We start from the raw sequence: 24,531 nt of genomic DNA, 5'->3' as shown, positions 1-24,531 counted from the left end.
AAGATAAACAAACTTTAAAGAGGATCCTGCAAGGGTTAGAGGCCACACTTTTACAGTTACTGCAACAGTAAACAGTTTTTCTTCGTATTTATTTAAAAAGAAAACTGACTAGGCTTGACCTTTAATTTCTGAAACAGCAGATAAAGAAAGTTCTCTGCTATGGCCTTGGGTGAAAAGCTTCAAACAAAGCACATGAAAAATGAATCTGAAGAATTTAGTCGCCACACCCATTCCATATACCTGACATACCCAGTAAGGCAGAAGTAAAACCTGCCCTTGGGCCACAAGAAAGAAAACAGACTGTGCAACAGCCTCTGCCAGATTTGCTTTCCGCTTTTTTTCCCCTTGCTCTTTTCTTTTCCCTCTGGCTTTGTTCTTCAAAGCTATCTGAGCACAGTGGCAGTGTGGTCGAGTGTTGAGACAGCCAAAATACTTTCAGCTATCGAGACCAGCGGGTATTTTGTGTATCGAAATCACTGCTAAATCAACATCCTGTGCAGATACCCGATGAATCTATTCAATAAGAATTCTCTGAAAAGACAGAGTTAGCCACTGAATGAAGAGGGGAGTAATCTGCTTTGGAAAAGCTGTTGGAAACTGCTGATTTCTTCGCACATGTTTGACCTGACTCTTGTAGTTTGCATTTGACCATCAACGACCTGAAATGTTTGTTGTGAACAGCAAATAGGAACCACTTCCTCGTTTATTCTGCAGCTGAAAAGTCGGGGTTTGCTTTGAACTAGATACATTAATTTGTCTCACCTCTACCCCACATTCCTCAGCCTTCTCAGGCCTTGAGCTCCCAAGCTTACATAAACTTTCACAGTGCCCCCTACCCCCACCATCCCTTCTCTTTCCACAGTCCTGGCAAAATGCTTCAAATTCCACTACCTCCTTGTTGGGTCTAGAGTAATAAAAGAGTCCCAAACTAAGCTTTCTCTTGATATCAGATCATCCCAAAGTTCCCAGACATCTGTAGTCAAGATCTGTTTTAAGGATGCTAAGCCTTAATGCTAAAAATGCCTGAAATATGAAAAACGTCAAAGTTCTGTAAGTCAGAGTTTAGTTTGACTTATAGTTCATAGTTGTGGTTTACTAAAACTACCTATTCTATTATTACTGCATAGTAAGATGTAACCTATTACCTACTAAACTGGTGGTGGTCAGAGGGCCCGGTGGCGCCTGTGTCCGGCAGCCTCGCCTCTGTCAGTGCGCCCCAGGGCAGCTGTGGCTACAATGTAGCTTGCTATCGCCAGTGTGTGAATGTGTGTGTGAATGGGTGAATGACTGAATGTAGTGTAAAGCGCTTTGGGGTCCTATGGACTAGAAAAGCGCTATACAAATGCAGGCCATTTACAGGCCATTTAAACTATTTTATCACAATTTTATCGTGTATACTATAATAATACTAACTTTTCTTGCAGTTTATAGTTAAATTCAATAAGAAATAAGCGACTGTGGTTAAAACTTTGACATGCTAATCTTTCCAATAATTGCACACATAAAATACATAAAATACATTTACATAACATTGTTATAAGCAGACATGACTCACAAAGATTTTCTCAGTCATCATAATTGCGAAAGGTCTCACAGCTTATCAGGGTGTCACATCATCACATAAAAAACATATATGCTTTTTATCTCATTCAACATACCAGACAAACTAATACAACCTATTGAGGAACTGATTCATTTTACTTCATGCATCACTGAAGGCGCAATTACTTGTAGAAATCGAAAAATTCCTGCCCACAGCTGGCTTAAGGAGAAGTTTGTTAGACGGATATGGTTTTATATAGGAGATGGTATGACTTCAGAACTTCTTTAGACATAAAAATAGAAAAAAAGAAAACATTTTCTAAAGAAAAATCATCAAGAAAACATGAAAATCATTCAGTTGTATGTTTAAGATGGGGAAAATCTTTTGATACTTTTGTTATATATCTGCAATATGTACCTGAATTGATTTTTCTCTTCCCATTTAAAAAAATGTCTATTAATTCCAGCTGAGATAGCTTTTGGGATGTAGCAGATGATATAAAGCTTTCATTGTTAGTGGGAACATTGTTATTTCAAAGGCCTTTCAAAAAGACCTCAGAGCAATATTCCTTGATTCAATATCACAGTATTATTTAGGATCAGCTACTATACCTACTAGCTATCTGCCTGTTCCTCTGATAACAATGACACCATCTCCATTCATTTCTATACATCACGAGGCTCTACATCTACATCTGTGGAGGTGTATTTATCTATTTCTACCCAGATTATCATTGTATATGCTATCACAGCAACTAGTTTCCCAAGAGACCATATTTTCATTTTACATAACCTAACCTAAAAAGAAAAATCAGTGCCTTCTTATGGTTTTAACAACAACAAAGTTATGCCACTGTCTCCTTGCATTTCGTTCTAAATGTCTGGATCTTTAGCTTGGAATAACTCTGCAGTGATAATGGGAAATCTGAGAGAGACAATGTACTAATACTGCATGAACCAAGCCTTTATTTCCTTTCCTACAAGGCTCCCTGCCCTATTTGGATAGCTGTTAGAGTGAAACATGAGCACATCCTCCTATCCATATACCTTTTAACAGCCGCCCTTCGCAAGGCTGCATCTGTGTGTTGGTAACTACACCTCAAAGAATGACTGATGATTCACGCCTGCAGCTCCTACAGTTATATATTTCTTCTCATTTCTGTGCTGGCAATCAATACAAAAATGATAGTCAGCACTATAATTATATGTAATAGTCAAATAAATTGTCAGACCAAAAAATGACCTTACAAACTTTATTGAGAACGTTAAAGTCCTGTTGTAAGCCCCAATTCCCTAAACTCAAGTATATCAATGGTCGGTAGGGCTGCACGATTTTGCATAAAATGAGAATCACGATTTTCTTGCTTAGAATTGAGATCACGATTCTCTCACGATTTTCTTTTCCAGTATAAATATTTATTGCGCTTATTAACTGCACATCAACTTCGTAACAGTTGAGACTGAACATAAAAACAATAAATAAACATAAAAACAACAAATGTCTCACATTTTGTTGTTGCCGCAAAATGTTGTACTGCTTGAAATTCTGTCTCCACTGTTTGACACTGCATGTATAGAGCAGGTAGTGTAATAATAGAAAAATATTTGCGGGACAGCACTGTGTAGCGTTTGTCTAGGGTGTTGATCATTTTCCTAAATCCCTCGTTTTGCACAGTGTTGATGGGAGCCATATCTTTGGTCAGGTGATAAGTGATAGCCTCCGTAATTTCTTTGTGCCTGCGGGAGTTCGACGGGTATAGGGAAGCGCTGTATAAGGTTCCCGTTATTGATGTTTGGGTGGTTGACCGGGACGGATTTTCTCCTGTCACTTTCTCGTCATCCCTGACGTGCTCTCCGTTGTTTTTTCCCTGATAATTTTAGCATCACACGGCACAGCTTCTGTATCACGTGGTATAAGGCTCCGCCCTTGTCATTTGTTGAGCAGGAAGAGTGAGAGCTTGTTTTCATGCAGATCACGTCCCGGATCAAAATGCGGTACAATCGTCATCTTTTTTTCCCTTTTTTTTTAAAAATCGTTGTCATTTGGAAATGAGATCGCACATAAGTATGAATCGAGATCGCGATTTTCTAACAATTAATCGTGCAGCCCTAATGGTCGGTCTTGTCAGGTAGAATCAAATTGGCTATAAAGGCCTAAAACAGTTACTAAAACTTAAAAAAGTCTAAGAGCATTTGAATAATTTAGCACAGCAAGCCTGATGCTGAAAATGTTCACATGTGTCTGCAGGGAGGATGCAAACGGCTTCAAAATATCGCTCGTTTTCGTAGTCCTTTATGCTTTACACTGATCTTTGGAACAGTGGTTGTGTTCAGCATCTGTGACTTTAAAGTAGCTATACCCATACAAGGAAATCCATTACTTTTTATTAAATTGAACAAATGCAATACTGGTGTTGTGCTGGACTTCCAAGTGTACCCTGGGGGCCACTATTTAAAGACAAAGCCTCAAAATGTGAAAACTAAAATACATCAAAAGGTCTAAAGTAAAGATCTAATTCACGAGTCTTAGCGTGACATGAATAAACACACAATGAAGCATGTCCTGTGCGCAAGGCAGCTCAAGGTTTCTTTAAAAAGATTTAATGGACTGAGAGAACAACATACTTTTAACGAGGGAAAGTGTGTTTTTCATTTAGTAACCTACAATCAACTTTGTCCCGCTCCACATTCTTGGTCCCATCTCCAGAGTAACAGCACTCAAGCAAAGACTATTTGGGATCATGTGCCACTTAGCAGTCTAACTTTTATCTCAAACATATAGGCTTTAAAAAGTTTGTTTTTTTTAAAGGTGTGAGAGGGTAACAGTTTGCACTTTTAAAACTAAACTAGAAGCCAAAATCCTGAGCATAAACACGTACAAGAGTAGATCTTTTTATTCTGGTTAAGGACCTGTTTATTTTATCATGATGGAAAAAGAAGTGAAGCGCTGGCAACTTTTTGTGCTAATGGAACAGGACTTTGTCATTATGCATCAAACTGTTTCATTTGCCTTCACAAAGAACCCTTTCACAGTACAGGCTGCAAACAGCTTCAAGTGAAAGGGCAATGCATATTTTATCCAACAAGAAAGGGCAATGCATACATTATACAATCAGCATCTGCGCCTCATGTAGACTCAACACACTGCTTCGGTTAACTTGTACATTGCACAATTTAACTTCAAGCAGAGACACATCTTCCTTGGAGTAGATTTTCAAGGTAAGGCCTGTCTAGATCTTCATCAAAGCCACCAAAGACACACTCTTCAATCACAGTTCCTTTTGGGTTATGGTTTGGTTTACTAACACATTGACAATGCACAAAAAAAGGCGTTATGCTTAAAGAAAGTTTAGCTCTTACATGCCTGCATACAGTGACAGAGTCCACTTTAAATGAAAGGAGTAAAATATTTTAATTTTTGTTATTATTAACTATATATTACCCTATCAAAATGTTCACTTCCATCTTCCATCTATATTCCCAAAATACATGGCCCAAAATACATACTACCACTAAAGACACTGGCTATCTACAGGAGATAAATAGTGATTATTATATAGGGTTCTTAGTATAGCTTTAACTATAGCCGTCTTAGACTGTTGCAAGCATGTTCCTTTTCAATTATTTAGACTTGACCTGGTACATAATCCCTCCCTGCTGCATAAGCTATTAAAAAACAGAAAACTTTGCTGAACTAAAGTCATTGCCTCCGTTTTAACAAAAAGCAGGCACAAGAACAACTTCTTCGGCATTCTGTCAATCAGTCTGGAGCCGGCTCTGAGTAAGAGTTCAGTAAATGTAAACATTAATTAAGCTAGCAGTCATCATTAAGCCGGGCAATGGCAAAGTTATGAAAATGCAGGGGTGTTTTTAAAACCCCCTGTTTTCCACAGGTAGCCTGTCGCTCCCAATGCCAGAATCAGTAGATCTATTCTGAAAGGTTACAATTTTCTCCGTATTAGACTAACTCAATTCAATTGTCTCAGGCTACTTTATTCACCCTGTTTGGTAACCTTTACCCTCCAGGGCCTAAGTCATCAGAAGTCAAAACGCCTACCATAACCCTGAGTTTTCAAAATAGCACAAATGTCACAGATGTCGACTTAGCGCTCACAGAAGTGACTGCAGATTCCAAAGTTGTGCTAGTCACTTCTTCCAAACTCTTAAATTCAAACCATCATAAAGACTTTCACCAATAAATACTGAATCCCACAGCATGAGACTCAGTTACACAGTGGTTCATTAAAGGTGCTGGAAAAGGACTCCTGTGAAGATTGCTCATTACTCATTTACCTCTGTCTTTTCTGAAACTGCCTTCTTCTTCGATTGTTGCAGACAGAGGAAAATTAAGACGATTACTCACTGGCAATAAAAAAAAAAACCCTTGCCTAGGTGTGTCAGGTTGAGTCAGGTGTGCTTGGAGGAGTGGAGACTTGCACAGGTTCATCAAGATAAGCATAGCTTTATTGCTAGTCTGTTTGAACTAGGACTGGAAGTTGACCTCATATGAATTTATATGTCTTTTCACCTCAACAGTATGTAACTGTTTCTACAGCTGCTTGTATGAAGATTATAATGATTGTTAGCCTTTCTTAAGGACAGAAGTGCCATCTAGGTTTGCTCTATAAAAGGCACAGGCTTATTTGGAAACTCATCAATTTGTGATGAGTGTGAAATTTGAAGAGGTATAATCCTAACAAATTCCTATGACACACACGCACTTCCCCAGTGGATTTCTCCACAGCCATATTATCAGCTGAGGAATTAAAGCTCAGGAGTGGCAGCCTCTCTTCAAATTGCTTTCAGTCTTTTTAGAGTACTAACTGCAAAGCCTTTTTAAAGACAAACCTGTAAAATACATAAAAAACTAAGTCACTGCATGAGCCATTTGCCACAAAATTGTAATACCAGCTGGCCTCTGGAGCCACAACATGTAAAACAGTAGCTAGCCACCTTTTTCAAGAAAACTCCAACAGCTGAAAATACTTCACGCAAGTCAAGCTGCCCGAGATTCACAGAATTTACAGAAAATGTAAAATTTTTGTGATACCGTTGTCAGGACGATAAATGTCTATATGTATATGAGATTTTGGTCATATCCCACAGCCCTAAAGCTGAGTTATTTTGCTCTTAGTCCTTTCTAGTTAAAAATCACGTCACTATCAGCCAAGTTTCCAGTTAAACTGATGAGCAATGGATTTGTTGTGCAGAATGGGAAAAGACCCAGGAATGAGCCTTCATGAGGGTATGTTTAAATTAAGATGGCACTCATCCAGTGACCACAGAGCTTTTAATAACACAGAGAATGTCTGGACAAACAGTTGCCATGGACTCCCTCAGTCCAACGGAAAGCAACCATAATAGAAGAAGACGACGTGGCTTGCATGGGAGGTTTCCTCCTACTTTGAGTTGATGTAAATGAGGACAAGATGGTGTTCAATAAACAGCAACAATAGACAGCTTTTTTTTTTTTACTTTATCTGTGCCTGAAACAAATAATTTGTTTGTTCCTTGGATGGTTTATGAATGTCACTCTCAAAGTCTCAATACATCCTTTGTTTGGGTTTGTTTGATACTCCTACTCTTCAAGAGTCACTCACTGTCGACTAGCTCAACCACTACAGAGTGCTATGCTTTACACAGCAACACTATGTGACCCACATAACAGTCTTCCTGTGGATGTTACTATAAGAAAAAATCATTGGGTTTTACACATGTGGTGATGGAACGAGCAAAACAATGCAATGCAGATCAAGACTGTGATTGATGTACTCTTAACAAACACATGCCCAAGTTCAGCAACACAAGCATCAAGTAAAACGCAAAAACACTTCTGCCTTCACTACTTCCCACTGAGAAAAACAAATTTCAAAACTAGAGGTGTGCGGCTCCTGGCAGTTTTCCCCACACCACTTTTTCACTTGTTTTCTAATTTTAAACGATTTTAAAACAGCCTGGTTAAAATTCACAACATGCAGCTGCAGAAGAGTATATAGTGGGGACGCACCCGTGCTTATATTTTCCTTTTGGAGGCACAATATTTTAAACGCATATGGTAGCTTTAGCACACCACACCCTTCATCTAGTGAAATCATAGGAGCGGCATTACCACCTTGGCTCTATTTAGTTGTCTACTGACCTCAGATGTAATCCATAATAACAGGACCCAGCCCAGGACAATCCTATCATTGCACCTCCTGATAATCACTTAATATAGGCCTCAGGGATTAAGTAGAAGATCAAACCAGGCTCCCAGAATCTGTGCCCTACATGGGATTTTAAAGGCAGACGTAGACGCCAGTCACAGGTCTGCATGCGGCGCCATCAACAGTAATATTAGTAGTATCACAGTACTAAGGTGTAGGGCCTTATTGGTGGGATGGATGGAGGGATTTCTTTCAGATTTGGCACAAAAACTGCCTTGGACTCAGCAATGAACAGATTAGATGCCAGCAGTTAAAGGTCATGGTCACTGTGATCTCTGAAGTTTCTGAACATGACTCAACTCATGGACGCACAGTTTTAGATTTAAATTCAATGTACTGAAATGATTAAAAGCTGGTGGTTAAAAGTTGATGTTACCTTAACTTCACAAAAACTTTTTTTGCTATATTCAGAAAATTCATACAATAAATGTGATGAAATTCAATGCATATGTCGAACTGAATAATGATAAAGTGATGACATTTTACACCTAAAAAAAGTTCAAATCATTTAAACGATCCTGCAAAATTCCCACAAAACTGCCTTTATATGACCATTATTACAATAGGAGAGGAGTAATTTGGATGTACTAATGACTGATGGCCTGATCATTGTGCAATGTTTTTTCTTACAGCATGAAATCACTAAACAAATGTCCAAGTAATTGGTATTAGAGAATGTATGCATGCTCATGAATGACTTTTCTTGCTATATTTGTTAAATATTCTCACAGACCGTACACTCTGGTGAAACGCTGGTAAGGCATTAACCCATTTAAAATCCATGCTATGCATCCAGATTCATTTAATATAGAAGTACCAAAACAGAAAGTAACTCAATGAAAACTCCTTCATGCATCCATGAAAGTGCTCAGTCACTAGTTCAAGCTTTAAATATCCCAGCATCTGTCTTCATAAAGCAAAAATCTTATTAAAATGAGACATCCAACCACTACCTCAGAAACAATCGCAAACACAGCAGCTGACAAACTGCCCTGAAGGTTGCATCCTTCATAACGGCTCATCTTCTCATGCTAAATTTACGAGGCAGAAGAAGGTTTTTCCCAACAGGTTCACTGTGGAGACTTCCTGTCAGCTCACTGAATACTTCACATATATCTAATTCTTACTAAACATTAACCTAAAAATATAAACCTCTTTCTCAACAGTAAAAGTCAGCAGCAGACTGATAGATCACGTTTCCAGCTTTCTTAAGAAACCTATAAACTTTTGAGGTTACATGTGCCAAGAAAAATCGCTGCATTATGCAATTCGTTTCACTGCCTCATTTAGTCATTAAATATGTAAAGTGCAGAGAGAAATGTAATTTCAAATGGGGATTTAAGTCACATTAAGCAAGTCAAAAATGTTGTTACTAACTTTTAAAAGGAATGCAGAGAAGCCAGGCACAAACATCCAACCCAGGTGATTGCTATGTTTGGGGTAGGAACTCCAAGAATCCCAGACTGCTTATTTTGTGCTAATTTGAGTCAGCTGTTGGACTCATTCTGGGCGGCTGAGAGTGTATTAACATATTTTCTGCAGCATGATAGGAAATCCACAAGCAAATCCGTGCCATTGGTACTATACTGAAAATATATATGCTTAACATTTTAGATTTGGGTCAAACAGATTTGACCGTTTTCCAAATGCAACCCATTTTATTATGAATCCATGTGTGTTCCTTGTACACCAGCACCTACTTCTGAATGTCCACACAGGTCTAAGAGAGAGCTAGTCCATCTGTTCCTGCCATAAAATCTCCAAAAGAAGAAAAATGACTGAAAAAGGGAACTTCACCCGTCTCTTAGAAGACTCCCTTAGCTCATTATTCCACACAGTGGAACATGACTGAATAAACTGTAGCTGCATAATACTTTCCTTATGCAGGTCTTTCAACACAAGCTTCACATAGATCTAGCGAATAAAGAGACTCACCAGTTTCCTCATCAATGGAGAATACCCCCAGGCCAGACCCATCTCGGATGGAGTATCGAATCTCTCCATCTCGGCCTCTGTCTTCATCTTCAGCTGTTACACTCATCACTGAAGTCCCAATGACCGCATCCTCTTTTATAAATCCCTTTTCCACAAACGATCGGAACATAGGCCTGTAAAGATTCTCATTCACGTCCACCACGTCCACCTCGATAAAGCAGGTTGATGACAAAGATATGGGCTTCCCTTTGTCTTTAGCTTTTGCAGTAAGATTATACACCTGTTTTGTCTCATAATCTAGATTCTGAACAATTCGCAGCGCACCGCTGAGTTTGTCTACTTCGAAATTCCCGTCTCCATTATCAATAAGGCTGTATCGTACCTGACTGGAAGGCCCAATATCGGGGTCATGAGCCTCCAGCCACATGATTACTGTACCGATTGGAAGGTCCTCCCTCACTTTTACACGGTAATTAGGAGGGAAGAATTTGGGTGGATTATCATTCACATCTTCCAAGGTGATTTTGAGGGGAACTGTGGACACCAGCTGAGGCTCATTTCCTGCCTGGTCACGTGCCGCAATCTTCAAGACATAAAATGGATGGAGCTCGCGATCCAGTGGCTTTGTCACTGTCACCACACCGGTATTTTCATTGATTGCAAAATGATCTGTGCCTCCCAAAATTGAGTACTTGACGATTCCATTGTCACCTCGATCCTTATCTGTTGAATCCACCTGGATGATTTCAGTCCCAACAGGTGTACTCTCAGTTATTTCAACAGAATAAGATTCTTGCAAAAACTGGGGGCTATTGTCATTGGTGTCTAAGATTTTAACATCCAAGAGACGCGATGAGGATTTCTGTGGTATCCCGAGATCATAAACTGTAATGTTGAGGGTGTAGTGATCTGCTGTTTCCCGGTCAAGAGGAGAGTAAACCAAAAGCCAACCAGTTTCCATATCTACTATGAAGTGGCTTTCTGCATCTCCTCCTGAAATAACATACACTAGCTTCCCATTAAAGCCACTATCTGAGTCTGTGGCATTTAAATGGACAATCCGGGCCCCGACAGGGAGATCTTCTTTGACTTCAATAACACTTGGAAAAGACTCTGAGAACTGAGGAGTGTACCGGTTGACTGAGTGAAAGTCCATGAAGTTGTCATCCGGCTCATTCTGCGTGTGGATTTTGCTGCCCTGAAGCAGCTTTTCAGCCAGCATAGTAGCAACTCCGGTTTCCACGCACTTTAACTGGACGGGCTTGCGCGCCGTGATGACAGTTATGTTCATAATCATTGGCTGAGTCTCATGTTCGCCATCAGATGCAACGATTTGTAAACTATGAAACGAGACCTTAGCTGCCTCTCCCTCGCTCAGCGAGTGCTTCAGTGAAAGCATGCCAGAGTTTGGGTTCAGCTCAAACAGGTCAAGATCATTCCCAGCTTTAATATTGTACCGTACTAGCTGCAGTTCATCAGCATCAATGGCAGATGCTGTTGTTATCTGCTCTCCCACGCCGTGATCTCTCGGCACAGTCACTTCACAGTCCACATTTTCAAACAAAGGCTTATTGTCATTCAGGTTGTTTAACGTTATAATGACTGATGCTTCCACCTCTCTCCGGAATGGGGATCCCCAGTCTGATGCTCTGACTTTAAGATTGTAAATCCTGGGCATGAGCTCATAATCTAGGACCTCCGAGGTACTGATGACACCAGAGAAGTAGTCAATGACAAACGGCTGAGGATTCACATTGGTAATGCTGTAGGTCACATAGCCATTCTCCCCTTTGTCTAGATCAGTGGCTTTAACAGTCACCACACTAGTCCCTATGGGTACATTCTCATCAACACTGGCCTTGTAAGATGTCTGCTGGAATTCAGGTGCATTGTTATTTACATCAATCACATCAACAATCACTTTGGTTGTTGCTTTTTTGTCACTTGTAATCACATCCAACTGAAATTGTGAGGAAATATCAGCATTGATTGGCCCTGCGGTGCTGATTAAGCCAGTATCTGGATTGATGGTGAATCTGTTCTTGTCAGATTTGTGCCTAAAAGCATATTTTAGTTGTGGATACTTTGGCACAGCTGTTACCATAGTGACAGGTGTGTGAAGGGGGGCGAATTCACTCAGATTGACTCTGTAAATGGCCTTTTCAAATACAGCAGGGCCCACTTTGAACTGTGGAGAAGTGACATGTACCAATTTAGCTGATGAAAATTGAGGGGGGCTGCCTTTGTCCTTTGCCTGTAAAGTGAGGTTGTATCCAAAAGGTTGGCTATCCCAGTCGACATCTTTGACTGCTTTTATTTTATACTCCCTGCTCCCGGGGTTGGTTCTTGCAGCCTTGAACTGTTGAAGAGGGTCACCAGCCACAATGCTCAGTGATGCTATTTCTCCATTTGGTCCTTGATCTTTGTCCTCCACTGTCACAATGGCATAAGTGGGGTCATGGTCTGCATCAGAGGGGGCCAAGGTTACTGCAGTAATTACAGGTGCGTGCTCATTGGCCTGCTCCACCCTGACTGTAAGTCTGGCCATGCTACTGAAACCACTGCTCCCGTACAGCTTCATCCCTCTGTCCACGGCAAGGATCTCCAACTCGTACAGCTTCGTCTCAGAGTAATCTAGTTTGCCCGTCAGTGTCACCACACCGCTGGTTGGATGTACTGCAAACATGTCTGTCCATTCCCGGAAACTATAGTAGTATTCTCCATTTGTACCGATGTCTGCATCAGTTGCCGTGACTTTGGCCACGCTTGTGCGGATTGCCGTGTTCTCTGGCAGAGCAATGCTATAGGACGTGGGTGAGAAGAGAGGCCTGAGGTCGTTGGTGTCCAGTACCTGTACCTTCACTCGAGTGCGACACTCCAAATTGGTGTTTCTCTCAGAAGCTTTAATAGTCAGCACGTAGTGGTCTTTAACCTCCCGGTTCAGAATGGCAGTGCTGCCTCCTTTGGTCCTTATTCGCAAAAAACTGAAATCTCCCAGCAGATAGTCCTCTGCTTTGAATAGGTTCTCATTGTCTCCAGAGATGATTTTGTACCGTATGTCCCACTCTGGGTCTGTGATAAAGATTCCCATTTTGGTGTGACTTTCTAAGTAAGTCTTAGCAGCAGAGTTCTCATATATGGTGGCATTGTAAAGAGAATGCGTGAACTGCATGGAGGTGGCCCTCGCCATCCTTTGGTTCCCTGCACAGCCACAGAGGAGCTGCTGGAGCAGCACAAGCAGTGGAACCCAGTGCTTCCCCATTATCGTACCGTGATCTTCACCGAACCACCCTGAGAGGGAGAGAAAAAAAGGATTTTAGACCTATAATCATGCAGAAACATTTCATTGGGATCCTACAATAACATTTAAGGGGAAATTTTTATTTTCAACAATCAGTCTTCATCTAAGTAGGCTGGAAAACTGCTATAATGCTGAAAACCACATTATTTATCGCACAATTTTCCCCCCCAGACTCCTTTAAATATCATGACAAGTGATGATAAGTGTGACAAAGACTAAACAGGTTTCATGTGGAAATAAGATGAAGCAGATCAGTCAGTCAGGTGACAATGCCAGATGCCTGCCATGGGTGCCATTCTGAACACGCAAATGTCACAAAACCTCCTCATAATGAGCTAAAGAAAAAAGAAAAAAAGCTCGGGCTTCTTTGAAAACTGCAGTGCTATAATTTACATTTTTGGGTTGTACATTAGACATATAGAAATCTGATTATACTCATTAACATATTACTACACGAGCACTACGAACAATCTCGTAACTACAAAATGATGCTGGACTTTCACTCGTGCAGAAATGCAGCAAAAAAAGATGATGATGGCAAAGGTGTGTGGTAAATAAAATAATCTCTGTATAATCTCGTCGAAGTACAATCAGAATTAAACTCGAAGGCCAGATGACTGAGAAAGTGCTTTCAAATTACGGGTTCATTCGTTTACAACTGCTTTACAACGTCCCCGGCTCCGTGTGGGAGTCCACAAAGACAAATAAAAAGCAAGACGCTGCTATGTGTGCGCACGTTGTAAAAAAACAAATATATATATATATATATTTACTTTTGGCGTGACAAAACAGCCCCACTAGTTTAATTATTAATGTTTTATGCGGGGTTAATAAATGACAGGGTTTGAGCCCCAATCACCTTTAATCTAAAACTATAACCCGCAGGCACAAAAGAACCATCTGCTTGCAGACAACTGCTGCAGAAAAAAAGAAACTGTAACTAAAACTTAAAATTCTGGCTCTTTTTTTTCCCGTTTTCTTTACGATACAGAAGAGTATCCATTTGTTTAAATTCCGTTTCTCTGAATGCTCTCGGCAGAGAGCCGTTTTTCATTTTGAAAAAAAAAAAGTTCAAATGTTTCAAAAAAATGAGTTAGGTGCCTCGAGACTATTTCACGTCTAACCCCATCCCCCAACTACAGCCATTCACTTCGAAACGATGGCAGACTGCACTTAGCAGAGATTTGCTGGGGGGTTAGTAGGAAAAAAGATACGTATTCCCAACACAAAACAGCACAAAGTGTGTGCGTACGTCATCAAAAACGACGTTCGACATTCACTCTGTATCGAAAAGTTCTCCAAAGAATCACCCAAAGTAGCCAGCGGTTGCTTTTCTTTCGCACCTCACAATAGCAGACCTAACTTTTTTTTCCACGTTACAGAGATGCAGACGCTTAAACATCGCTGACCATCAAAAAAAGCCCACTGAGTAAAAACACAACAACTTACGTACCTCTTTTAATATTAAATTCGGAGATTTGGGGGTTTTGCATGTAGTTTATGTAGTCCAAATCTCGGCATGGTATTACGTGGACTTTTCTCCTCTCCGTTACCCCATCTGCCACCAGCAGGCAAGCTCTCTCTTTTCCCTCACTGCTTTCCTTTCCTTTCTCTCCCACACTCCACTTGCCTGGTATCTCTCCGCGCTGCGCACGTCCGGATCTACTTACCGGGCTGGCAGCAGGATAGGACCTTTTCCGCTCTGAACCCGCGACCCTTTTGATTTGATTTGATTTAATGCGGTTCGCCTTGTATTCTCATATGAAATATTTCCAGAAAGGCTGAACCCTGGTCCTTTCCGCGGAATCGCTTTAATTTTCATTCAGCAGCTACCACTTCAGCCCCAAGGTAACCTGCCCCCCCTTTTTTTGTAGTATTCTTATTCCTTTCAGCTAAAATTATTCAAAACTTTCCAACCCCCAAACGTTCACTTTCCACGGTGTTCTGATTGTGGCTACACGAGTAGAAAATCAAATCCCAGTATAATTATATAATTTATCCCAAATTGCTGTTTGGAAGCATTAAGGCTACTGGGCTCATGAGGTGTGAGTCCTAATGGATCCCACCCCCCCTCGTTACTGTATTCTCCTTTTATTTACAGCAAGACAAATTAATGCCCCCCACCCCCCTTTTTTTTTCTTTTTTTGAGGTGGGAGACATCCTTATAAAGGACCAAGCCTTATTAGGTTACAGGTTATTTTGTGCATGGCCTTCTGGCTAATGATTAACAAACAAATGTTTCATATTCACTTTCTGCTGTAGAATCTGACTTAGCCTTTATATCATAATCCAGCTGTCAGCGTAAGAATGTGGACAAACCTTATTTTGGTAATGAAATCTCAGTTCAGGTATTCCCAGGACAAATGAGCTAATAAAACGTGCAAATGCAAAAAATATAAATAAATAAATAATAATAATAATCCTCGCGTATGTTATTGCATTTTAAACATCAGTTCTTGAGATGATCTTCTCATTACTCTCACTAGTGTTATTGTTTTTTTAATATCCCGGGTACGGCTGGAAATAAAGTGGCCAGCAGTGCATCCCGGGGTCTGTGTTTGGGCATTAGAGCAGGGTGACTGATAGTGTTGGTACACTGGCTACGAAGGCGCTGATCCTATCACCCCCACCCCCGCCGCCACCACCCCTCTCATCATCACACACGTTGCTCCTCTCAGACCAAAGCTGCACTTTACGCACAGAGGAGTGTGGCTGCCATGCGATTGATGGCGCTGTCTCACTGCTCTTGCCCGGACTGCAGAGCTCCAGCTGGTGCGCCTGCAGGAAAAAAAAAAGCCTGTGCTGCATGGAGCTTGACAACTTGTCAACATGCAACCTACTTACTACTACTACCCAATGCGCGCGATTGTGAGCGTGCGTAATTGCGCGTTTGGTTCTTTTTTTGGCACAAGTCAGACAAAATACTCACTTTTTAAGCGCTTACTAAAAGAAAAGTGCTTTGAGTTCAGTCCAAAGTTTCAAGAGTCGCTTGAAAGAAAAAAAAAATCAAATCAAACCATGTGCCATGCTCTTGAAATACGATTCGAGACTACTCACCAGACCAGCTTAACCAGCGCTGGTTGTCGTTCCCAAACTTCCCTTCACATAAATCTGTTTGTTTTTTTCCTTTTTTTCTTTCTAAATCTCGTTTGCGAGGATCTCTCAGATGAGGCGGGAGGGAGCTTCTGCTGATGGCAATCCGCTACTTTTCTTCTCTTCAGCTTATTCTCACAGTTTTATTGCCTTCAGCTCCGATATGCTCGGAGGCATCACACATGGTGGCTTATTGCAGGAGAAAAGAAAAGAAAAAAGCTATGGGCTATGGTTTGCCTCGCTGCTCCACTCCACAACGGTTCAGGTGCCGGCATGCTGCTGATGCCTTCAGGTGATATCGGGAAAAATCGCAATCTTATAGAAGAGCGCACGAGAAGAGAAATGACTGGCGATTTTCTTGCCTGCTGCTCTCCCCTTCGGAAAAGTAGCGGTACGAGCTAGACGAGAGTGGGGTGGGGGGATCACACACCAACAACAGCTGACGGTGAAAGTGATGTCTGTGTGATTCTCAGTTTGTTTGTTTTGGGCTCTGTGCTTATCCAGTTATTTGTTACGCACATAAATCCAACTTAGCGTAATGATTTAATTCAAATTGTCTGCTGCAGATTTCCTGATCGAGCACAGTTCCTGACAATAAAAAACAAACAAACATAGCATTTGAAGCATTTCCTCTGCGACAAATGCACTCTGAATTTGTTGGAGAGTTTTTCCAGTAAGGACATCAGCTCTCCGCGAGGGCACCCAGGACCTGACCTTGCCACCTTCAGCTCTGACGTCACGGACTCCTCTCCTATTCAGTGCATGCACAGCGGAGCGTTGCGGTGTTTATTCTGTCCACAGTGTGAGCGTCCACTTCCTCAGCTCGTCCTGTTTATTAATTGTGTTCTCGTGACCTTCGCGAACACGCGTTTAAAACGAGGCAAATGTCTCTGAACATGTGGTTAACAACTGAACTCGACACCATGCTGTGAAGTGGCTGCCAAAAAAAAAAATGCCCGAGCAGAGAGCGGTCCAGCATGAGAATCTCTGCCTAATGTCCATTCAGCACCGGCTCATTAAAGTCGCATATGCCCACAGGCTGAGTAAACGAATGAGACCTATGGGCCTAGTGTGTGTCTGCCAGTGTACAGAGAGAAAGAGAGAGAATGGAGGAAAAAAGATTGAGATTTTTCCCCAAAGAGCAAGTGTCATCTGACTTCCTTCTGCTTGTCTTTCCTCTCTCTCTCCATCGGTTTTGTCTGAAACAATGTTGTGAAACAGCCCCAGCTCTTTTAGCCTCCCCTCTCATCTGCCTGTAAAGCTTTAATTGAATTCAGGTCAGGTGATGTCCAGGCCTGGTTCCTCTGCTTTGATCTCACAAAACTGTTTGCAGTCCGGCTTGCTTGGGGGCAGGTATTCGTGCCTTATAGACCTTATAGATGCAGTGTTAGCACTGGTGGAGATCTCTAACCCTTAACCCTAACAAAATAACAAACACATAGAGACTTTTAGATAAACTGGAAGTCAGTAGGCATGCAGGGAGGGGATTGTGCCTCTCCAGACACACAAACATCTTTGCAAACATAAGCAGAGTGAGGCGTTATGGGTAACTGGACGGTACAGATAGTATGCAGCAGAGGACACGCGCACCTGTGCTTCAAGGAAGTTGATCCGATTGTTCAGGTATTAGGAGCCTTGGGAAGTAAAAAATGAGACAAATGCAAATGTAAACATACGAGTGTTTGAAAAAACAGCCACACAAAATTATGCGCAGCCCACACAAGTAAGCACATGAGTAGGCTAATGTAAGGGATTAACTTTTAAAACTGAGCAGATTATAGATTGAAGTTCTTTTTAAAGGGTTGTTATCTCTGTAGCTGAAAGCTCTGTATAGCAGAGGTATGCTGTTTATTCTTAGCTAACTATATGTTTGACACATGCAGGAATGGGCTGCTGAAATCCCAAACTCCACACTTCCTCTCAAGACCACTTGAGGAACCAGTTTCTTTATATAAAGGTTTTATCCTCTTTAGCTAATTTTCCTGTTCATGCAAACGATAGGACATTATTATGATTTATGACTAATTTATGTTGTATTAGATAGTATAGTATCCTAACCTGTGTCATAAATAGTGTGTCCTAGAATGTTTGCATCCATTCATCCATCTCGTTTTTATCCAATTTATGTTCCAATTCAGGCTTATAACAACTTTCAGAATTTTAATATGACACAAATATAAAAAGTGAACGTATCAAGTTTTAAGTACTTAAAAATGACACGGCCTAATAAAGCTAATCTGTTTAAATACACCAAAAACAGTACTAGCTTTAAAGTACACAAAGCATTTCAGGAATGACGCTGCACTTTTGTTCTTTCTTTCTTTGCCACTCTGCATACAGTATGAAAGCTTGATGAGTGACTCGCGCCTCTGCATCCTGTGCCCTACCGGCATGAAAGGCACAGTCTTCTGTCTCAATGCCTCACTATGACAGATTTCACCAAATTCCACATATTTTCTCCAGAGTAGCACACTGCAGGCTCCATTTCCTTTTAAAACCACACTAATCTGCCGCAGATTCTCCCCGTGTCTCAGAGAGCAGCTAGGAGCAGGCGCACTGTAGCTTGCTGAGCGAGTTACTTCTTCTTTTCCTGTGACTAATGTCCTAAGCTGTGGTTCCCTGCAACTTGAAACTGGATCGAGATCAGGAAGAGATACAGATGATTTGTAGTGCGCCTGCAGCAATAGAGCACCCAGGTATCTGTTTCTCTTGCCACCCAATCGGTGTAGAATCTGGATCCTGAGGCGCAGCTTAACTGTAAAACAGATTAGAATAATTCAATATCAATCCTGCCAGAGTGTTCTCCAGTAAAGGCATTGACCCTCCCACAGCTGGTGCCGGTGTACTTAAGATGACCCTCTGTGCAACAAGAGACTGCATTATTAATGCACAAAGAGCAGTAACTCCCCTATTAAGCTTTGCTGTGTTACATGGTGATGTAAGGAGTTTAAAAAGTACTACATGAGATATGAGGGGAAATAGTAATAATAAACAATTGACATTTCCCCTGAAGCGAGAGACAAACGGCTTTGGTCTGAAAATAAAGTCTTCTGCTGCCTCAAGCAAAGCAGGAGATTATCTCAGCAAAGCCCACTGGTTGTAGAAGCTTCCTTAATAACCTAAAATGACACAAGAATACACTGCGCTATTTCTGGGGCAACCTGTTTGGGGAGTTAACATTACTGCATTATTTATTGGCGTTGTTGCTTCAGGAGAACATGCAAGTGAAAAATAAAATGGAAAGTGTGAAATAGATTAGTGTGCCTCTTTCCTCATGCATGGCTACCAGGAAGAGCTGTACCGTGTCCTTGGGGAAATCAACAGGCTGGCTTTTCCTGCTTATAAACTTCAGACTGTGTTGCACTTTGCAGCTTTTTGTTATCCACTGGGTCATAATCCAAAGAAGATGGTCATTCCTTGAGTTGTCACCAGGTGGATCATATTCCAGGTGTATTGTAAACAGGCTATCTGCCACATCTGCACTGAGAACATAGCTGAAAGCCAGAGCGATGCTGATGGTTGGGTTGGGTTGGGATGGTCTTGCCTTCTGTCTGATGTGACTGATTTGCTATAAATCCTCACAGAACACAATGAACCACTCCTATGATTCAGACTGAGTTTTAAAATAACTGTATTTCATATCAAAACAATGTGTTATTTTAATGAAGAACAATTCTAAACATCTTAATAATGTTAGTTTGTTATAATATATCTTTATTTGTAATTGAAGAAATGTACAGTGAAAATCTTCCATGAGCATCATGCGTAGCTTAGCATAAAGACCTGAGGAGTATATTATGAATGAAATTGAGCACAACTGGGCTTTCACTGCGTTAGCTGGCTTGAGAAAACTGTCTGAGGTAAGTCAGAGGTAACACTTTTCATGCTGGTAGTTATCAAATTTTTTCTGCTTTGCTGGGGTTTCTGTTTCAGCCTCTGTGCAGACTCACAAAAAGCATCACACAACTCTTTTTCCACACAAAATGATCCCTACGAGTGCCACCAACTCCAACTGGAGACAATTTGAGAAAAGGATAATAAAATGTTAAAAAATCCATAAACAACCAAAAACTTTTAGAGTAAAATGCAACACTTTTGCGAATAAAACAAGCGAACAATACTGCAGAAAACAATTAATCTTAGGATTTAGTGTACCATGCAGTAAAACAAGCATAATACGTGAAATTAGTGAAAATGTGGTGATTCCACCTTCAAACGGAAACTCTGAACATAACCTGCTCCGACCTAGGTTATAAATTTGGCATGAATCACTGTGATGATTTAGCCTGGATGAAAAGCTAATCCTAACTTTATACTCAAAAAAGCAAATCCATTAATCTGTTTGTATTATACCCCTCAGAAAGATGTTAACAGCTAGTCTGGCTTTCTGAAAACACATCAATTAGCTTGCAAGAATCTTTACATCTTTCTTAAGTAATAGGCTCTAGGTTTTTGTATAAAAAACAAAAATGCTGTTGTGGTTTTACAGGTGGTTAGGAGTCTTTACATTCTTAACCAACTCACCACAAGAGAATGAATAAAAGTGCTTTCAAACATATTTTCTTACATTTTTGTCATACTATCAGTCTGCTTCCAAACTCCAGCTGTAAATATCAGTAACATCAGCTTGAAAACCACAGGAAAGTAGAAAAACCTAATTTTCACTAAAGGGGCTATATATTTGGATGCTGAGAGACAGTCATACCTTTATGCTAAGCTAAGCTAAGCTAAGCTAATCGGCTGCAGTAACAGCAGATTTTAAAGAAAGCTATTCATAACAGAAAACTAAGAAAAAGTGCAAATGCCATATCAAATGGTCACTTTAAGTCTATCACAAAAAACAATCAACTGTTTGGTGACGAATTGAAGACAAAGCTGCATTTAGATGCACAGAAACATCTTTTTTTTTTTTTTACTGAAAACCCCTCACCTCCTCTCCTCCAGAGAGGCCGAGTTTGGGTGTGCTTTTTGACCGACTATAGTACAGATGGCTTTGAAGATAAAATCTTTGAAGGGTACTAAACAAGGCGGTGAATTGGTGGAGCGGGGGCTGAAGTAGGGTAAACTCTTGCGATACAGTCAGTAAAATAATCTGTAAACGCAGGACACCACTCGGGTTCTGCGGCGCACACGTTATTTATCACACAGACAAGCCGCACAGTAACAAACAGAAGTTGGTCGAAATACGTCTGAAGCAGATGTCCTCCTCCAAGGCGCCAGGTCTTTGATGTGGTGTAACATGTAAAAGCAGCGAGGGATAAACAAACTGAACACAACTCACTGATATTTTTGATGTACTGCATTCCACCAGTCAGTTTTTTTGCCCCCCTTTCCTTGCTAAATCCTAATCCCACAGAAATTGTGTCGGGATTATACACAAAAGGCGCATTTTGGACATGGATTTGCATGGATGGATTAGTAAGGCCTTGTAATGGAGGCTCGTATTGGTAGAGAAACCTCCGTCTTCGTGTTGCTGTTGCACATTAAAACGATGCGGGGCTCCGCTTTATGTTAACACACATTACTCATCTCCTGCCCTGGGAGACCAGATAATTTCTCATTGCTGTAAAAGTTGGGAGTTTGTATGTATCAGCAAGAAGCAGATGCCCAAGTCAGAAATATTCGGCTTCACAAGGACAGTTTCACACGTCAACAAGCCACTCAAAACAACAGACACCAAATGTTATGTGTTCATTTGTAGCTAAGGGCTTTCAGACAGTGATACAGAGGATTGGGAGTGCTTTGAACCCCTGAGGATGATGCTGCCTTTTACTGTCACTCAGCCCCCATTTTCTCTTGAACAAGCTGGTGTTCATAAAACAGAAAATTGCAAATAAAACAAAACCATTAAGTGCTTACTGCTTACACTCATTTAGGCACCACAAGACACCAGCAGTCATGTATTATGTATTTACATACACATTTGCTTATCTAATAAGAGCCATATCGTGTCTCAGATTTACACAGCTTAGGAAATGCTCTAAGGTCCTCATGCTGCTTTATAATCCCACGTTTTGGGGGATGTCAAATCACTACCGGGAGCAAATAAAAGGACCATATTTAACAATATAACGACCAAAGTTTCTCCCGTTCTTGTTTCTCCCATCTTGTGTACCAAACAGAGAACATTTGTGTGACTAAGTGCTGGAATAATGTGTGTATGCCTTGGCACAGTCAGAGCCAAAAATCTGTGCCTGGTCTATGCCTGCAGACACTATTTTGAGTAATCACATCTGTGGCAAACAGGCAACCCACCATGTTCAGACCGTATCCTTTTTCGCAGCGGGTACAAATTAAACATGTAATTACAGGTTTTGTTGCTAAAATCTGTGAATCACCAGTTCCTTGTTGCATATAACCCAAAACTGTGGGTCACTTTTACACTTTCAAACTATTCAGTTGGGAAAGACATTTTAGGAATGGTACATCCACCTAAAATATGCCCGGAATGTGGCATGCGGTTTGGAATGAAGCCTTTCGGGCTCCTGCTGGGATTTTGGAAGGTGATGTCGGCACCCAAGATCTATTGTTACCTTAGCAAGTGTTAGCATTTGTTAAACACAGCTACAATTATAATGAAAAAAAAAAGTAGACAGCTAGCTAGCAAACAATTATCACCTTCCTAGGGTACATTGGAGTAGCCAGTGTTTGTCCTATATATAATATAATGCAATAGTATTTATCCACTTATCATTTATTTGTATTTTCCTTCCAAAGAGTCAGACTTTAGTGTAATTAAATTCAACCAGCCTTGAGCAACAGTTCTCCATGCTTTCTTTAAGAAACAAGACAATAATCCACAAAGACCAGACACAGGACCTGAGCGAGGCATCTAGCCCATCAGCTGAAGTCTCATCAGAAATGGGAGGGTGGAGTCGAAGAGCCAGAACATTGAGGAAATGGGACAGGCCTAAAAAACGATCTGTGGCAAACAGTATCTGAAAGTCATGTCGTTAAGAAATATGAAGACTCCTGTAGAGCACAGACTTGACACTGGACCTGATCAACTGGCAGTTCAAGCCTCATCAGAAATGGTCTCAGTGGAAGGTTGGCTGTCAAAAAACTATTCTTAAGCAAGGGAAACTGGGGAAAAGGCTGAGGTATGCATAATTACACAAGAACTGGACTGAAAATCAGCAGCAACAGGTCCGGTGGAGTGATGAATCCAAATTTGAAAGTTTTTGTTCCAAAGTGTCATTAGTAAGTCCGGATTAAATCAAGAGAGAGGTACAACAGTGAGTCTGTACAGCCATCTGTAAAACACTGTGGAGGGTCTGTCATGTGTGATGTTGGGGATCTTTTCAGAATTAATCAAATCATAAATATAGAGTACTGTCAGTACTGTCAGACTTTGATCCACTGTGTAAAACCATTTGGGAAGTATCTGTGTGGCAACAACTTCATTAATAATTCCAAACACACTGCCAATGGAGTAAAAGCATACTTGGATAGAAAAAACACACAATCAGTTGTGGATTGGCCTCCCCAGAGCTTGAACCTCAAGATTATTGAAGCAGTGTGGGATCATCTTTGACAGAGAACAGAACAAAAACGGCAGCCTGCATCCAAAGAAGAGCTTTGAATGTCTTTCAAGTCTCTTTGTCTCATCAGACTTTAAAAGCTGTTTTTCTCCCCAACGAAGGCCAGTGAGTCAGTGGCACATGTGGTGACGTGCTGTAAGTAGATTAGCTGGAAACTAATTGGGATTGAGCATATACGCCTGCTGAACAAGACTTTAATGAGACAGCAGCGCTGAAGGAGTCACCTGGTGAGTGACCAAGTACGGTTAGTGAGTTAAGGAGAGACTCAGAGAAGGGCCCTCCAGCTCGTGGCCATCACTAAACGAGGGACCGCCGCCTCACTTGACTTACTGGTGATACTCAGCTTACTGCTTAACACTGCTTATGCAGATAGGAAGTGAACGAGTTAGAGAGCAAATCATCATGAATCTGCCCGCCAAAAAGAATAATTCTCCCCGCTGCTGGCCTGAAATCAACCAGCCATTTTTGATAAATGTTTCATGGGCAAATCTGTTCCCGTTATCATTCTGCATGCGAGATCGGGGATTAGACAGGTGTGGCAGCAGTAGCTAAGTGGGGCAGGGTTAAGCGAACCATCACAGTTATTCAGTTATTTTTACATTAACTTGTGGTTGGTTTTTGATTTCCACAGAGGCAAAATGCTATTTCATGCTCGCTTCTCCTGCTCCCCAGAATTACAAACATTCAGGGGACATGAAAGATGTATGCTCACGGTGTATTATGTGCTTGAAACTGACAGTGTGAGATTGACATCAGTTCTGCCTGTCCTCACTGACTCACAGGAGGAAAATTGTAAAGTGCTTCTGTGGCAAATATTCTGCCCTTAGGATATGTACGGAGAGTTAGCCCTAGCTGTGCTGCTATTATAATAAGGCAATATGTTCCTCTGTGTGTGTGTGTGTGTGTGTGTGTG

At 41.1% G+C, this 24,531-nt stretch overlaps 1 protein-coding gene across 9 annotated transcripts in view; it reads right to left on the bottom strand.

Annotated features, from left to right (window-relative positions):
• Positions 1 to 16,474, bottom strand: part of fat1a (FAT atypical cadherin 1a) — a 78,116-nt gene extending 61,642 nt beyond the window's left edge. For 4 of the 9 annotated variants that reach the window (XR_316730.3, XR_316731.3, XM_042226463.1 and 1 more), the window contains exons 1-2: positions 14,438 to 14,604; positions 9,684 to 12,974 (exon numbers count right to left, since the gene is read on the bottom strand). Coding sequence is in view for 7 of the 9 variants with exons in the window: in XM_042226463.1 (XP_042082397.1) it covers positions 9,684 to 12,974; positions 14,438 to 14,477 (3,331 nt within the window). In the remaining 2 variants the exon portion in view is untranslated. Of the gene's footprint in view, positions 1 to 9,683; positions 12,975 to 14,437; positions 14,606 to 16,041 lie in introns of those variants that run through there. The other 5 variants (XM_005936759.3, XM_005936760.3, XM_005936762.3 and 2 more) reach the window with 2 other exon arrangements.
• Positions 16,475 to 24,531: the final 8,057 nt, after the last annotated feature.

Source organism: Haplochromis burtoni, unplaced genomic scaffold (assembly GCF_018398535.1).
Source record: "Haplochromis burtoni strain Fernald_Lab_line unplaced genomic scaffold, NCSU_Asbu1 Contig_213, whole genome shotgun sequence".
NCBI lineage: Eukaryota > Metazoa > Chordata > Actinopteri > Cichliformes > Cichlidae > Haplochromis > Haplochromis burtoni.
Note: the sequence above shows the minus strand (reverse complement) of the source record. Positions and strands in the feature narration are given on the sequence as shown.